Source organism: Microtus oregoni, unplaced genomic scaffold (genome assembly GCF_018167655.1).
Source record: "Microtus oregoni isolate MIOR12 unplaced genomic scaffold, Mior012 000022F_ref0000154, whole genome shotgun sequence".
Taxonomy (NCBI): Eukaryota; Metazoa; Chordata; class Mammalia; order Rodentia; family Cricetidae; genus Microtus; species Microtus oregoni.
This window is the reverse complement of record NW_024543081.1, coordinates 2,780,654-2,799,089: the sequence shown is the minus strand read 5'-3', so window position 1 is coordinate 2,799,089 and position 18,436 is coordinate 2,780,654. Positions and strand designations below refer to the sequence as shown.

Here is an 18,436-nt window from a genome sequence, read left to right as displayed (position 1 = left end):
CCACTGCAGCAAAGGCTAGGAAGGAAGAGTTCTCACCCTATTGTTTCTGTTACAGACACACGGGAGCTGAACTTCTCAGTATAATGGTGCATTCTTTTTTTAACTAGGGGAAAACACTAAGTTCCATTGTCTGTCATGTGCTGACATTTGCAGCCTCCATTCCAAACTGTTACAGTAGAATGCTTTGGTAAAAACTCCACAATAATCTGAATTAGGCTGTGCTATATCTTGTTTAATTTTTTTTCTTCTCAGTTTTATTAGGTTTTTTCTTAAACATTTCTCTATATAAACCAAAATACAATCCTAAATGTCCCAAGCAAAGAGGACAAATGGAGAGTTGACTATATCTCAGCACTAACTATTTAGCCTTCTTTACTTGTGGAAGAATACTTACTATACACATACTGCTCTGGGCTCTTTTGGCGGTATGATATATGTCATGCTATGGAATTAGCATAAGCATCACGTTAAATTTGTGTTTGCATTAATTTATGTCTGCGTGTGCACATGTGTGCCATGCTGCATGTGTAGGGTAAGACAACAACATCCGGGAGTTTGGGAGTTGGTGTTCCTTCCGCCATGTGAGTTCTGAGGACGGAAGACTCAGCACTAGGTACCTTTACTTATAGAATCACCTTGCTAGGCCTCCAACATTTTAATAATGCTGTTCTTTTTGGAGAAAAAGAAATACAAAGAAAGTAATTTTTTTTTTTTTGGTGGGAAAAGGAGGGCTCAAGACAGGATTTCTCTGTGTAGACCTGGCTGTCCTACAACTCACTTTGTACTCTGCAGACCAGGCTGAGCTCCAACTCCCAGAGATCCACCTGCCTCTGCCTCCCAAGTCCTGGGACTAAAGGTGTGGGCCACCACTCCTCAGCCAAAGAAGATTTTTATCTTAAGTGTGTTATAAGTTAAGGTTGGTTGTCAAAGCACTATTTTAACGACACAGTCACCTCTGGCTCCGTATTCACAGTGCGCGTTGTGACTCCCACAGTATAAATCCCTCCAGTTGAATCTTCATGGATTCTTATATTTGATTTTTTATTTTTTGCATCGATATCCCGAGTGGTATCAAACAAATCAAGGACCTCTTCATTATAAAGCTGTGGAAAAGACACATTCCCAGGTGAGTTGTGTAGGCCTGGGGCTCTGAGCCTCTAGCATGCTCCACACAGTATCTGCCACATAAATGCTTGACTGCCCTCAAAATGACATCTGTTTCCTCCAAATAAAACACTGCTATAAATCACTATATTATCACAAATCATGACTATTCAGTGAATGCCAGATTTAGCTATAAAATAAGAATAAATAACTTAATCATGATAAACAGGATAAGCACAAGCTAAGATGACCTAAGACCACTTTGCAAGATATAAGCAAAGAGAAATAAGAAGCCTAGAACAGTTTGTACCATATGCCGGCAAAGCTAAAAGGTCAGGGCTGAAGACTTGTGATTTGGGGGAGAAGGTCAGGGGGTAGGCTCTCACCGGGTAGCCCTGGCTCACTAAATAGATCAGGCTGTCCTTGAACTCAAAGAGGTTCTGCTTCAGATGCTGGGATTAAAGAAATGTACCAGCACACTCAGACAAAGATGAGAGATTTTAAGAATTTTAAAATTTCTACAATTTCAGCTTAAAACTGTATTTCTTTTGCCTTATAATTTTTCCTATTAGTGTCTTTTCATTTTGTGTTCTTAATTTGTTTCATTAATGTGCAAACAATAGGCTTTATTGTGCCATTTTCCATATGTATACAATGTACTTCAGGCACAGATTATGTCTGATAAACCACTGGCTTTTGCCCTCTTTAGCACCTTCCCCTCTTCCTCACTTCCATTTCAATGCCTTCCCGTCCTTTTCTGTCTAACAAAAGTCTGTGAGTCTGGCTCACTTCACTTGACATGATGATTTCCAGTTCCATTCATTTTCTCACAAATAACACAGTTTCATTCTTATAGCTGAATCATACTCCACTGCGCATATATGTGTACATATGTGTGCACGTATCACATTTTCTTCATGCATATATCTGTCAATGGACATCCAGGCTGATTCCATAACTTGGTAATTGTGACTATGCTGGAGGGTTCCAGCTGGCGAACAGGCTGATAATTCTATCTTTAGTTGCTTACTTCTATTTTATGTTTTACTGCATGTATTTATTTAGGTGTATTTGTGGAGACATGCATGCCGTGGTACACATGTGGAAAACTGCTTCCTTCAATCCAGGGGCGGGGGGGGGGGGGTTCCCAGGGATGGAACTTGGTTCATTAGACTTGGCAGCAAGCACCCTTACACACTGAGACATCCATTGTCCCTCTCTTTAGTTTTTTGTGTACAAACACAATTTAGAATTATAACACTGTAGTCCACCAACTATTGTATTATTCCAAAGCTCACATTTTCTTCTACAGACATAACTCCCTACAAGGCTAGGCTATTGTAAATTCATCCTAACTGATAACCTTAGGACACTTCAGAGACACGATCAGTCTCTGAAGCTGTTTCTCAACTTGTCCTTTTTCTTTTGATCATGATTTCTAAATTCCCAGAACTTTATAAACCCATCCAAATTACCCACAATAGTTTATCACTTGATAAGGAAAGGTTCTGAAATAAACCATATTAATTGTACTTTTAATGTATAGATACTGTAAAGTATTTATAAATGTCAACATTATTACATCCAAGAGTAAGGTATATTTATTATCTGTTCACTAATGCTAATTTACTCAAACAGCATTGACTGAGTACTATATGACAAACACTCTACTAAAGGCCAACAGTAAAAAAAACAAACCCTGAGTATCTGGTGTTATGGATGAATTTAAAGAAAACTGACAATGAATCTACTACCTCTAAGAACTGGGCATTCACTTTAAATTCAGGAGGAGGAACCCCATTTTTAATCGCTGTAGATTTTTTTTCTTCAATGCTCCTGAAAAGGTGCTTAACAGCCCGAGAGATGATCCCCTGCTCTTCCTCCATGATGTTGACATCAAATCCTGTCCCCATTGTGTATGTTTTCCCAGCTCCAGTCTGAACAAAAGAATGAGAGGGAAAAAAATTAAACACGGCCATAAGACATGGAAATGGAAATGCAACTGAATTACAGCTCCTGTGCAAATAATAAGGTATTTACTTGTCCATATGCAAAAACTGTAGCATTGTAACCTTCAAAACAGCCTTCAATTAGCTTCTCAATGCACTGCGTATAGATCTGCTCCTGCTGGGAGTCGATGTCAAACACATAATCAAAGGTAAATGCCTTATCTTTCCCTAGGAAAACCTGAGGTTCTCCTGGTGTCACTGATGTACAGATATGGCATCCTTCGATCTTCTCTTTAGCAAGCTGTGGTCTTATCCTGTGAAGAACAATCAGAAAAGAAATTATGGGCAAATCCATCCTCAAAAAATAGGGGCTTAAATTCTTGGTCAACAACACTGAATTAAGTTCAGTATGTAAAATGGCTTGCCTAACAAAGCCAATGAGTTACTTAACAATCCCAAAAACAATGAACAAGAGTATGAAGTTCCCCTTAAAATTAAATCCTTATTGGGTAGATGCTTTTCATCAACTATAAGAAATACACAGCCAAGAAGCTGGAGAGAAGGCTCAGAGGTTAAGAGCACTGTCTGCTCTTCCAAAGGTCCTGAGTTCAATTCCCAGCAACCACATGGTGGCTCACAACCATCTGTAATGGGGTCTGGTGTGCAGGCATACACACAGACAGAATATTGTATACATAATAAATAAATATTTTTTAAAAAAGAAATAGACAGTCAAATAAACACAACTACTCAGTTGTCACTTTCCTCTTTATTTCCAATGATCATCATAAAAATGAAATATTACAGAAATAATATACATATATATATATAATTATTTGTTAATGATAAGCATGTATATACAACTTTACTGTTTGGTCATATACTAAGACATATCAGAAGCAAGAGTTGTCAAAAATAAATTAAAAATTAAAAATAGATATAAATATAACTTCCAATATTTTCTCTAAAAAACAAAACCAAGTGACATTACATGGGTTGTCCCCGTCCACAGCACATACCCATCCCACCTGCTCTAGAGCCCAGCAATTCCCTGGTCTGTATTCTGTTTGTAATTTCAAGGCTTGTTCTCGAAGAAGGAAAGTCAGTATGGTAATACGTTCATAACAGAACAAACCAGACTGCAGGTCCATTCTGCTTACTCTATAGACACAACATCCTGGGCATAGGCACCAGTGGTCACTAGGTCCAGATCCCTGCTTGCCATGGAGAAACAGTAGCAGTTTAACAAAGAAAAACAAGGCAGGAAATAGAAAATGATAAAGACAGAGGAAGAAGCAGGTTTTAAAGGAATTAGTGCCACACCCCTGTTTTATGAGGTCAAACTCAGGTCTAGTGATGGAGAAATTCATCTGTTTACTAAGCATAAACTCAACCATAAGTCCAGGCGTGATTTTTAGCTCTTTCTCTTTAAAGATGGAAAACAAGGATAGGAAAAACAATACCGAACTAAGTACACATTAGACTTACTTACGCAGCGATATTTCTTTCCTTGTGGTCTTGTTCTCCTTTGCTAGAGTGATGGACTACAATAGTCAGCAGGTAGCTGGTTAGGCACTAGGGAATGAAGTGCTCATAAATGAGCGTGGGCTTCAGTTCTCTCACTGGAAAGCACCAATGTCCTCACTTGTCGGGCGACATTGTCATTCCCATACTTCCTTCTAGTTCTAACACTGCTCAACTGTAGGATACAGCATTATAGGAGGACAAAGAGGTCCTAGGAGACGGCTCTGCAGTAAGAACACTTGCTGTTCTCTCAAAGGACTGGGGTTTGGTTTCCAGAACCCAGAATACGCAACTCCTAACTGGATATAACTATGACTACAGGGCTCTGACAGTCTTGTCTGCCTCTGCAAACATGTGTGCATATATATACAAACACACAGAGAGACACACACACACACAGATATACACACACATGTACATACATAAATAAAAATAGAATAAACCTTTTATTTGAAAGGAAAGGCAAAGAAATAGTATAACAAAAAGTTCCTCACTAGAAGCTATGATTATAAACCATAAAAATAGCTCATGGATGTAACTTTATTTATGCATGTATTTACATAGGTATATATGGACCATAAATTGAGGATTGTGATGTGGAAGAAGAGACCTTAAGATATATAATAAGAAAGCAGAAATGAGACTAAGTGAAGAAAAGAAACAGTTTAAGAAGGAAGTGGGAGAGGCCAGTGGGAGAGAGGAACAAATAAGAATTAAAAAGTCTGATAAAACATAGTCTAAAGATGACAATGACATGACAAAGCCTGTCTTGCTAACCTAAAATAATAATACATTTGTAGATGGAGGCTGCTTGTTCATCTCCAGCCACCCAGACCCAAAATAATCACACAGAAACTGTATTAATTACAACACTGGCCTATTAGCTTAGGCTTCTTATTAACTAACTCTTACATCTTAAATTAACCCATTTCTTTTACTTTGTATTTTACCACGCGTCTCATGATTTACTGATAAGGTTCCCAAATGTCTATCTTCTTCAGCAGCTATAGGGCAGCTCCTCGACTCCACCTACTTTCTCTCCACATCTCTGTTCGGATTTTCCACCTGACTTTGCTGTTAAACCATTGGCTGAAAGCAGCTTCCTTTTTAACCAATGGCAATAAAACATATTCCCAGCATACAGAGGGGAATCCCACATCATACATTTGTACAAACAGCCCATGGAAGGGCACCTTCGGCTTTCTAGTTCCACGTGGTTATAAAGTGTCTCAAAATTAATATCCTCTTGTTTCCAAACACCTCGCATCCTACTCTACTTCATGTAATTATACAAAGGAAACCATATCAAACACCAGCTGTCTTTGGGAGACTAGCTCTTGATTGTGGTCAAGACCCAAACAGAACAGTCTGAAGAACCTCAAGGGGATATCGGTTCCACCCTCTTCTCTGTTCCATCTAATCTACCTCAGGAGCCACCAGTTTTTCCTGAAATAGCTCTTCAGCCCACGGTGTTCTTTCTCACCATTCACACCTCCCTAATTAAGGCCCTCACCATCTCCTACTGAGAATATTGCACACATCTCCTCCTCCCCAAGTCTCTACCCTGTCTTACTCCCAGAAGTCTGTTCTGCACAATGCATATCGATACTAGTAAGACAAGCAGCTGATGGGGTCACCAACCTCCACCATTGTAATTCCCTGCTGCATCATGCTAGTTGTTGCATTTTAAAAGGACTCCTACTGGTACGGAAAGTGGTGAGGGTTTTTACCCTTTCAGGAACAAGCTGGACTCTCCCTGCCTTTGCTCTCCACCAGCTTTCCGGCAGCCAGACTCTCTGAGAACATAACAAATTCCCTGTGATAGAACAAAAGCCTAACCCTGTAACACAGCACTGCACTCGCCTTTGAAATCAGGTACTGGATTTTAAGTAAATTATTATAACCATAAGCTGATTTACTGGATTATTTACTATCGATTTTGTTTCAACATAACAAAGCAAAATTTGGTGTCATTTGAATTGCAGATCTGCCAGTCAATTTTAGGATGCCATTGTCACTCTGTCTTTACATTGACCTCCTAACCTACACTCACCTGATTACTACCCTTGCTAATAGAAGGGAGGATCTGTTTAAAGACAGACGATGCCCAATCCTCTTCATTTGCATGGGTGGAGGTGAAGGCATGGCTTTAGTTGTCAAGCAGACATGCTGAACCCTCTTTCTATTAGACACAAGCAAAGGCTCTTTCTGAGATGGTCTCGCACAACACAGAGAAGGAGGAACTAGCTTCAAAGGCTTCTTGTGCAATTCTCTTTCAACGCTTCTTCAAAATTAGTCTTTTAAGCCAGACAAATCCTTAAGCACACCCGACTGAAAATTTTTTACTTTAAGCTCAAAAGTCGATTTGTTGCCTTTAATGAGAAGAGCTTAACATATATATAGCTACAAACTGTAACACTGAGATTATACAAGGAAAAAATAATCCAATGTCAAACCTTACTAAAGAAAACAAACAAAAAAATCTGAGATTTTCCTCTGCATATTTTCAAACTTTATTTCTTAATAGTTTTATGTAAAATATTATACCATTAAATATTCTCATCTAACTCCACAACTATGAACTCTACATTTTGTAATATAAATATTTTAGTTAACTTTTAAAAATTTCTTGCAAGTTCTTAAAATTTATAATCATATAACTCATATTTTAAGTGGCTTCTTAAAGAAAAAATTTGTGTAAAACAAATGGCATAACTATTTAGGGTAAATTATTCTAATATTGTACATCAAATTATATTGTATAACTATATATAACATATAGATAATTATAGATGAGTAACCTATAATTACTATATCTATACATCTGAACTATTGTAAATATATAATTACACATATAATTATGCTACATATATAATTATAAAGTACTGAAAACTATAATTTGTTGCAACTAGGTTGAAAGTGTGAAAGAGAATACAATACAAGGTTTTTGATTTTACGGTGAGGAAACAGGAACAAATGCAGCCTCCATCTCACATCCAAACCTTCGCTTTAGCACGCAGCAGCATCTGCTACTCTTACATGAAACTGAAAGTGTCAACAGAATGCAGGTCATCTTATATCAACACTCCTCAAAAACTGTTTCTAGGATAAATGTGGTGATATACACCTTCAATTCCAGCAATTAGGAGGCAGAGGGTTGAGGATCTCTGTGAGTTCCAGGCCAACCTGGTCTCCATAGCATGTTCCTGACCACCCAGGGGTACACTGCAAAAGCATAACTCAGAAAAAGAAAAGAAAGATAGGAAGGAAGGAAGGAAGGAAGGAAGGAAGGAAGGAAGGGAGAGAGGGAGGGAGGGAGGGAGGGAGCGAGGGAGGGAGGGAAGGGAGGGAGGGAGGGAGGGAGGGAGGGAGGGAGGGGGGGGAAGGAAGAAAGAAGGAAGAAAGGAAAGGGAGTAGGGAGAGAGGGAGAGAAGGAGGGAGGAAGGCAGGGAAGGAAGAAGAGAGGGAGGGAGGGAGGGAGGGAGGGAGGGAGGGAAAGGGAAAGGGAAGATGGAAAAAAGGAAGGAGAGAGAGAGAGAAAAAACTTGATCTATAACCTCATATTTTTCAAACCTCTACTGCAGCTAGCAGTTGTGACATCTGTGTTTTCTAAATTCCAATTACAAAATCAATTGTGCAAACTACCTAAAAAGGTTGGTCTTTGGCAGAAAAATGTCAATATTCTGCCTGGGATCTAAGAATTTCCTAATTTGGATTCTTTCTGCTTCTCTATGTTCAAATCCAATCACCCTGAGCTACTATAAACCCTCTGTCATTACTAGGTCTCAACTTAGGTCCTTCCCCATATAACATATGTAGTTTGCCATCTGCATGGATTGTCAATTTATTCATCGGCAAACTGTAATCTTTTAGTCTCCAAGTCTTTGAAGTCTCTCTCTTTCATCAAGCTGAATTATTTACCCCTCCCAGAAACCCATTCATGATTTTAGTATAGTAAGAATCCAATTAGATTATTGTTTCTCCACTAGTGAGTCCTGGCAGATAAACAATCTATCTTACAAATACATAAAACAGAGTAATTCTGTAAGTATTTCCTAGTGGAGTCTGATAGGCTACATCAGGAGTCTGCTTCAGTGCTGTGCACTGCTCTTGCTCAGTTGTCAGAAGCTCATTCTTGGACAGTAGTCAATGAGATGCTATCTCTAATTTTCTAAGCTATAAGATAAAGAGTCTAGTTTAGTGTGTCTCTAACGTTTACTACAGGTTCAACTCGTAGTTTAATTAATCAAGAAAACAAAGCAAAGGTTTTCTATGTAGGAAACTGCAAGCTACTTTTTCCCTGCTACACACTATACTCTCATTAGTTTAAGTCTTCTGCCTTTGGCCTTCATTTCTATTACAAGCTCCAGCAGAAGACAGTCCATGTTCTAGTGGCCACTGGGGAAATGACTAGGCCTCCGGCAGTGCCATCAGAAAGTCACAGGACATTCTGAGACTGAGTCTAGTAAGTTTGTCAAAATTGTGCCTTGCTTCCTGTTTTTTGCCTTCACAATAACCAACCTATTTTTATAGCTGAATATATTAAATCAGCCAAGAGGCCTAGTTTTGAATTATACCAGAATAAAAAGATAAACATAATTTCGGATGAAAGCTTATACTTGCTATCTTTTCAGCTAAAATTTCAGGAAGAAAATTCAGTAGATTTAAGTTCAACCCTGTCATGTGATTTCAACAAGGTATGGAGGGAACCTCAGTATCACTGCATGGGAAGCAAGGCCCTCACTGCTCTTTCATGGGGTCATCTCCCAAGTCTTGTTTCCAGCATGCAACCTTTAAAGGGAGCATCCTCCATCAGTCAAAGGTTGTATTGCTCCAGCTTCGTGTCGAAGAGTCCCCAAGCTTTCTGCTTGCGTGGCAAGCTTGATTGCTTTCACAGCATCCATAGAATAAGTGCATCTGCCTGCACCTAGTGGATCAGGAGGGAATAAGAAACCAGCTTAAAATATGCAAAGCCCAGTTCTGATGGTACTGTGAGTAGTAAAAGTACCTAGCCTCCAACCTGAGCATCGCATCTTCTGCCAATACTCATGAGTGGTCAAAAGTTAGCTGGCAACCTTGTGAACAGAAGAAAATGTCAAGCTCTTATAGGTCTTGACCTACACTAGCACTGACTTTTGGCAAGTTACTCTCTCAGCGTCAATTAACTTGCCCATAAGACATCCCTGCTATGTCTACATTGCAGCATCTTGAACAAATGAGACCCCATGTGGCAACGAAAGCCTAGGGAGGTATATATAGGGTACTGGGAATACTACTACTACAAGGTCACTTAAAAATTCCCTAAGCCAGTGACCTCATCAATCAGCGTAACATCTCAAAAGAGTCTGGGTCTTCTACAAAGAATGTATGATTTAGGTTTTCAGTCCTTTAACTATTGCTTTTTTTTTTTAAAAAAAAAGCATAGTTTAAAAGCCCTGAGTCTTTGAGTAATTTAAATGTGAAACTACTCCTCTAAAGATATATATATATATATATATCAGCACTAAACATTATCTACATCTCTATGTACATAGACATACAACTGTATCTATACATGTTATATATATAGTGCTAAACAAAGATGATGAAGTTGAGCACTTTATATCTTCATTTGCAAAGAAAGGCCACAATTACAGAAAGATTTTTTCATAGTAATGATTAACCACATCTTATTCACCCTGTCACTCATGTCAGTATTGGATACAACAAGTGTATTTGTATGTGTCTACGTGTGTTATGCTACATGTATGTGGCTGCCTGCAAAGACCAGGTGAGGGTGTCAGATCCCCTGGGGTTGGAGTTATAGGAGGTCGTAAGACACCTCATATGGGTTCTGGGAGCAGAATTTGGGTGTTCCACAAGAACAACAAATTATCCTAAGTCTATCTCCAACCCCATTAGGAATTTTTTGACTTTTTTTTTATTCATTGGCAACTTCAGACATATCTATAATGAACTTGATAATTTTCACACACATCCCCCATTCCCTTCTCTCATTTCTTCCCTCTCCCACCATAACCCTTATTCCCAACTAGTTCCCCCACTTTCAGTCAGGTTTTATGTGTGTTTGTGTGTGTATGTGTGTGTGTCCATGTGTGTGTGTCCGTGTGCATATACACACATGTATGTATGTATGCATAAGAGAGAGAGAAAATATGTGTGTGCGTACTGCTGGAAACCGAACTCAGAACCTCTTGCATACCGGATAAGAACTAAGCAATTGAGCTGCATCTTTAGCTTCCAAAATGGGAGTTTTCTATTATGTTTTTTTTTATCTCCCCCTATAATCAATAAGAGAACTTCATTCAGAAAAGAACAGAATTCCCCAAGTAACTAGTTCAGTTTAAAGGGTAACTGTAATTATTATGGTACGGTAGGTCCCTATAGCAAATTGTGTGCTATAAAGATATAAGGAATCAAATGCTAGGGACTGGAATGCCATTGACTTGCAGGTATGGGGGGGGGGGGGGATGCCTGCTAAGAAAGAATAAATAATACCGAGTCACTGGAATATATTGCACCCCATTGTGTGCTGGAACCCATATTTCCCTTTACAACTAGACAAGCAGCACATATAACACAGTGCGAAGATACAGATGATCAAATCTGTATTTTCAGAGTAAAATTTTCATAGTGGTTTTCTCTTGCACTATATTTCCTAACTCCTCTGTTTTGCATTTTATTAAAAGCATCACAGGGATAAGCCTTTCTTGTGCTAGTTAACTGGTCAAGATACACACAAGACATACACAATCTTTTTGCAGTTGGCCACTGTTGTTTTCTTACCATGCTAGAGAGAGCACTCTTGTCCCTAATCCAGTTTCATGGATACTGTGAACTTCCTGGGGCTCGCATACCTTTCTTAGCTCTGCTTCACTTTGTTTCGTTGCTTGAGTTACTCTGATCTCATCCCCGTGCCACGATGGTAGTTTTCCGGTTCACTCAATAACCTGACCTGATTCCCACTCTGTGAGGTTCTTCTACTCACACCTAGCTCTAACCAGCTCTTCTGGCACCCTCTAGCCACCACTGTTCTTCCTCAGAGACTGCCACCACCAGATCCAAAGCTCCGATATCATGCCTTTCATATGTCTGTCGTTATGCTAGACAATCATCATCACTGGCTACTACTTACTGGGTCTCCATCTGATCCTTAATGTGAATTAGTTGTTTTTATTCATTTTTCGTCTTCTAAAAGTCAGGACAACTATTGTGTTGTCACAATATTAAGCCACTGAGGTTTCTGATCCCTTTTTAATCTTTCCCTAGTCCAATCCAATAAACAGACACTACACTAAGGTAACCTCTATCCAATTTTAACTTTCTACTTTCTGTTCTAGATGTTTCTAACACACTATAGGACCTCTAAGAACCTCTCCCCCTTGTTTCCTTACAGGCAAGCCACCATGGCTCACATCTGTAACAGCAGCCCTCAGGAGGAAGAAGCAGTCTTAGCTACTAGCTATGTAGCAACAAGCTGAAGACCAGCCTGGGGCAGAGGAAACTATATCAAATAAAACAATAAAACACCTCAGTCCATTACAATTATGCATGGAATTTCAAAAATTCTCTTGTAAAGTTATAAATGAAGCAATGTATGCTTTGGGGAGATAAATGAGAATCTTATCATACTACCTCTTGATACTGCATCCTTATTAGACTATTTCTTTTTTTGGTTTTTTCGAGACAGGGTTTCTCTGTGGTTTAGGAGCCTATCCTGGAACTAGCTCTGTAGACCAGGCTGGTCTCGAACTCACAGAGATCCGCCTGCCTCTGCCTCCCGAGTGCTAGACTATTTCTTTATAAGAGAAACTGATATGATTCTATAAGAATAATAGATCAAAAGCATTAGATACATGTAGCTTCTGTAACCTTTCCAACCTGGTTTTAGTTTTGATCTCTAGGAAAAGAATCTGTGTTCTTCAAAGTCACTTGTTTACAACAGTTTGCTGTAATATTAAGGGAAACAAATACTTGACCCTCAGCTTCCTAAGAACAGGTCATGAATGTCTGAAAATGTCAGAGGCAGAATTAAACCTCTACTGTTCAAATTAGGTCACTATTGAAGGAAAGGGGGACACCAATAGCAATCCTTCCAAGGTAACAGTCATAAACTAGGACTGTCCCAGGTACGCTTGTAAGAGAAGGTGATTCAAGACTGTGGCGATGTATATCTCAGTCAAAACTAGGGGGAAGCTTCTTACTAACCAGCAAATCAGAAACCGGTTGAAGCCATGGAGAAAGAGTGCTGACTGTAGCTACTGACAACAGATAAGAATAGTACCAGTTCTCAAGCCTGGCCCCATGAAGGAATTGCCGGGGAAGTTCAATGTGTTTGTTTTCATTATACATCAATGCAGATTCCCAGGTCCCACCCAGACATGTTAAATCATAACTTCCCGAGGTGGAACCAGATTCTATATTGTTAATTAGCTCTCCGCATGACTCTAACACACTGCTAGGCCAGCCCCAGATTTCTGAAGCAGTGAGGAACGGCGATGTTTGGAAGTAGATCCTGACCCCACCGGTTGGTTCTGCCCTAAAACCAATGCCACTTCGTCCACCATACTTTTCCTATTAAATACAACCTTAGTCTGGAAGAGGACCTGGGTTCAGTTCTAAGTACCCACGTGGCGACTAGCAAGCCACAGTTAACTCCAGCTCTAAGGAGTCTAACATTGTCTTCTGACCTCTGGGAGCACTACACTCAAATTACACTAAGTTACACGCAAGTAAGACATCGGTACACACAAAATAAAAATAAGTAAGTCCTAAAAAATGTATGGCCTTAGTACTGCGGTCCAATACGTCTCAAGCAACAAGGTGGATGGCTTCCGAGGAATGACACTCAAGGCTGTCCTCTGGCCTACACACTCACACACGTACACACACACACACACACACACACACATGTACACACACACATGCGCACACACAGGCACACACATGTACACTCATTCACATTGAAAAACAATCAGCGTTGGCTTGATCAGTGTTAAAACCATGAACCGGGGGCTGGAGAGATGGCTCAGCGGTTAAGAGCACTGACTGTTCTTCCAGAGGTCCTGAGTTCAATTCCCAGCAACCACATGGTGGCCCACAACCACCTATAATGAGATCTGGTGCCCTCTTCTGGCCTACAGGCAGGATACTGTATAAATAAATAAATCTTTAAAAAAAAAAAAAAAACATGAACCGTATTTAAGTACTCTTAATTTTCCACATCACTGTGTATTTAATTACTTTAAAGATATGTACTAGGGAAATTTCTAAGAGGTGTAGTACACACTAGACACAATTTTTAAATTATTTTCATGCTGCAATGGATTTACTACGAAAAAAAAAAACCTGGTATCTTGAGCTACCATCCTTGTTAAGTGCAATGAGGTGGGTCTGATCTGAGAAATATCCAAAAGGTACAAGAAACAAGTCAAATTTTGTTAAATTATAATAATTTTCAAACATCTCCCACATGATTAGAATATCACACTTTCAAAGACATGTGCACACAGACCACACAGCCCCATGGGACATGGAATGACTTTTAACAAAACCCATCTCTTCAGCAGCTCGGTTGCCATACTCTTGCTTTGTTTGTCTTTCAGATAGCTTGCCATTTAGGAAATCAGATGAATATCTTTCATGGAACTTGACATTAATTCCTGAGGTCTGTAAAAGGAAAACTGCAAGCAGCAAGTCTTTTGAGTCTAGTCTATCCAACAGGGCCCATTACCTTTACAATGCCCACTGTGATCAGACTCCAAGAGAAAGGGAAATGAGTGAGGTGCTCTCCCTCCTGAATGCCCTAAGGAGACATTAGAGAACAAGGTGTCTTTGATAGATGCACAGGATCTTCCTCTGAACTGAAGGTCTGAGGAGGCAGGTGATGTCATCCATTACTTCTGGCACTAAAGGTCAGACCTGAGTCTCAGACACTGAGTAAAGACTCCATTAGAGATTTCCTTTTGTTCTTTGATACTAAGAGCTATCTAAAGCCATTAGTGTCCCCTTAGGGAAAGTGACTATAAGGGGTTCTTGCCTTATCACCAAAATGGCAGGCTAAACTAGATGAGGCCAATTAGAAGAATCAATCATTTCCAAAAAATAAAAAAAAAGGAAAAACATCCTCCCAGAATCAAGCCCATTTAACAAATAATGCATTAATCCTTTATTTGTATAATACTATGCTAGGAGTTATAGGAGAAATAAAGGATGAAGTAACATTCTACCACCTGGAACTTTGTTATACCACATAGGAAATAAAGCGAAAACAAAACCAACTATAATTCGACATAACACTTGTCTATCCAAATCGTAAGGAAGCTTTTGAAAATACACACTGTGACGCTGAGGACCTGGCTGGGACAGAGATCTCCCTCTCTAATAGTCTACAGGTAATACTGGTACCACAGTTTCAAAACCGTAGATGGGAGATAATCACCCAAATCAGGAGAGGGAAGAAAAATGCCACATGAGGCAGAGAGAGAAAAGCAAGACAAAGAGCTGTGTGGTGGAGGCATGCTGAAGAAACAAACAAAATGAGTCGACCAAGAAAGGTGTACTTTCTTTCCTCACCTAAGAAAACTTCTGATTGCAATTACTAAATCTACTGTCCATGCAAAGCTGTTGGGCGGGGAAGATGACCTGGTGGGTAAAAGTCAATACAGTTATACACAATTTCAGTATGGCATTAAAATTTAACTAGCCCACATCTAAGTTCATCTACAATAAATCAAGCAAGCAAGTGGTTTAAAGGCCCAGCTCAGACAAGAAGATGAAAGAGAACTTGAAATTTGTGGATCCATCTCTAGGTTGTATTCTCTAGCCTACCAGCATTAGATAAGCAGTTCCAATACTGGTGGCCACATGTGGTATCCTACACAGGTAGGATGTGAACAATAACTTTTGTTTTTTGCCTCTCAAACAGCCAGGACTTATAACCTTCATTCTTATAGATATGTAACGAATTAATCTAGACTTTAGACCCAAGAAAACACAGGCACTTTTGAAAAAATGGTTCAGTTGGTAAAATGTTTGTCATGTAAGCATAGAACCTGTGTTAGATCCCTACAATTCACATAAAGAAGCTAGGCACAGCAATGCATACCCATAAACTTCTGCAGGGGAAGTGGAGACAGGAGCGTACTGAAGCTCACTGTCCAGCCAGGCTAGCTGAGCTGGTGAGTTCCAGGCTCAGTGAAAGATCCCTAAGAAAAAAAAAAAATCTGAAAAAAAGAGCTCACACCTTTAACCCCAGCACTTGAAAGGCAGAGGTGCATGGATCTCAGTGAGTTCAAGGCCAGACTGGCCTACAGAGAGAGTTCCAGGACATCCAGGACTGTTACACAAAGAAACCCTGTCTCAAAGAAAAAAAAACAAACAAACAAATAACCAAACAAAAAACAAAAAGAAAGATCCTGTTCCCCAAAATAAGGCAGTAAGTGATAACACAGGCCTCAACATGTACATGTCCACAAGCACATATACCTGTACACAAGTACACACACACACACGAACATATAAATACACACAAACAAAACACACACGTCAGACCTTAGTTTCTATAAGTGAAAAGTCACAGCACTGCTAGAATTTCTGCTGAGTCTCACCAGGCTGGAATGTCGGCATTAGGCTTGGGGTTGTTCTTAGCTGGAGTTGCTGAAGAACTCAGTGGCTTATTGTGTGGAAGTGAGAGCTTTGTTTTCTTGATGGCACAAAGCCAATTCTCACCTCTCCAATGCCACCCTAACATACAGCCTGGTAGACCCACCATGGGGCACTTACTGCAGGAGAAGCTTTTGTTCCAATCTGCCAAGGCTTCATCTATATATAACGAGGAACAACATCTCATCACTTTTGCCTATTCTACTAATTACCAGCAAGCCACAGTTACTGTCCAACTCAAGCCAAGGGTGTTACACGGCGAAAGGAACAGGGGCAAAGGTCAACGGATAATCACATTGCCTCAGGCACTGTGCACCACAGACAAACTGTTCTTTGAGGTTGAGGGCAAAGAGATTCCTTTGATTCAGCTTGAAGAAAGGGAAATCGACTTACAGATGGGAAAGCAACAGCTGAACAAATCAGGGAGAGGAGAGGTAGTCTTTAGGATGGCTGCCATTAACAGCCACAGTAGACACTGTCTGGTTCCCCATTAGGTGCTGATGAACACGAGTTAAATACGGAGTGTGAGTTTTGTATAAGAACTACCCAGTCTTTACAACCGTTTCCTCCAGACCGAGTGCTGCGTCAATGTGAAAGAGAAAAAATTCTGCACTCCTCCAGGAATGTCAACTTTACATTGAGCAAAATTAATAAACACTTTAAACATTACTAAGATACGGAGCTAGAACACACATTCCAAATGGAGAATATAAAATGTACACTATTTTTTTAAGATACAACTCGAAGATTCGGAAATTTCCAGATGAGCTAGCTATACGTTACCCATCTTAAGTCATTGTAGTTAGAGGGATCTTGCGTAAAAGCTGAGACGCAATGCTGTTTTGGGCCTGCTCAGTACTTATCCCCCATTAGATATTAATGAGAGGAGAAACTCACGGGTAAAGTGATACATTTTTAAACACATGGTTTCAAATACAAGGCACTAAATTGCCAATGAAACTGATATAAAGGCAACTAAGTTTCTGTATCCCGCAGGCAGGTGTTAGAACCTAGATGACCATAGTTTACAGCTATCCTACCCAACCATTAATCTTCAAAACGGGAAAGACTTTCTCTACATTTTGTGCCATAAATTGCTAAGCATACTCTAAAATCCAGTCTCCCATTTATAATTGGTTTATTTTGCTTTATCATTTGCTATTAATAGCATGCTTACCCAATTGCCCTGCACACTTGCAGCTAGATGGTCAAGTCCAGTTAAAGCCAATGGTCTACCCTTATGTACAAAAGATGAGGCAGCCCTTTCCAGAAAACGAAGTGTAGTGATAGGCCACCTTGAGTAATGTGACTCTAGCAACAACACCTAAGGAAGAGTGAAATAACAGAACCGGATCCTGGGTCCCCAACACAATGAACTGTTGACAAATTACCTGCAATGCAGAAGAGCAGAAAACTTCTATTCCAGCTGAGCCCTTGCCCAACCTACGCCCTAACTAACATGGAGCTCTGGCAGCTAGAAGTAGTTGCCGCCCTAACATTACTAACTTAGAGGTTGGCCAGCAGACAGTGAGGAAACTTCCAGATGAAAAGCCGCTGAGCTTTACAATATCAGGACAAAACATCCATTAACTATCACCATGGCCACTGTGTAAGCCAGGTTAATGCCAAGCACAGCTTTCTCCTCAACGGGACCAGGAGGTAAGCCAAACAGGAGTCAACAGAGCCTGAGAACTTGGATGCAGGTTCTCTAGAATAACATGTTCCTAAATGAAAACCAGTTACAAGAGACTTTAATAGTTATAGAACAAAGAACATGACATCAAGGCACTTACCAAAAACACTGTTGGGGGACCACAGTGTCAATTGGAGCAAAGTAGAAAGTCTACTATAGGCCTCAGATGCTACTGATGACAACCCTCAACTTCTGGATGGTTGGAAGCTAGTAATCACCTAAGACTAATTCTAAAGCCTCCACCTGGTAGTAAGAAAGATGTTAGATCAGACACAGGGGTGGACCAGGGTGGTTATTATGGGAAACAGAAACAGCAAACGATAATTTGAATCTGGATCTACACACTTTTGGTGTAGAAGGTCCTTCTGACTATGTGTTGCTTTCATTGGTTGAATAAAGAAACTGCCTTGGCCTTTTTATAGGGCAGAACTTAGATGGGCGGGGAAGAGAGAACTGGATGCTTGGAAAAAGGACAAAGTGGCAGATGCCATGGTTCTCCTGC

At 39.9% G+C, this 18,436-nt stretch overlaps 1 protein-coding gene across 23 annotated transcripts in view; it reads right to left on the bottom strand.

Annotated features, from left to right (window-relative positions):
• Positions 1-18,436, bottom strand: part of Kif21a (kinesin family member 21A) — a 127,584-nt gene that overhangs the window by 61,113 nt on the left and 48,035 nt on the right. For all 23 annotated transcript variants that reach the window (XM_041671756.1, XM_041671757.1, XM_041671758.1 and 20 more), the window contains exons 2-4: positions 3,145-3,367; positions 2,859-3,041; positions 954-1,103 (exon numbers count right to left, since the gene is read on the bottom strand). In XM_041671756.1, the coding sequence (XP_041527690.1) occupies positions 954-1,103; positions 2,859-3,041; positions 3,145-3,367 (556 nt within the window). The remainder of the gene's footprint in view (positions 1-953; positions 1,104-2,858; positions 3,042-3,144; positions 3,368-18,436) is intronic.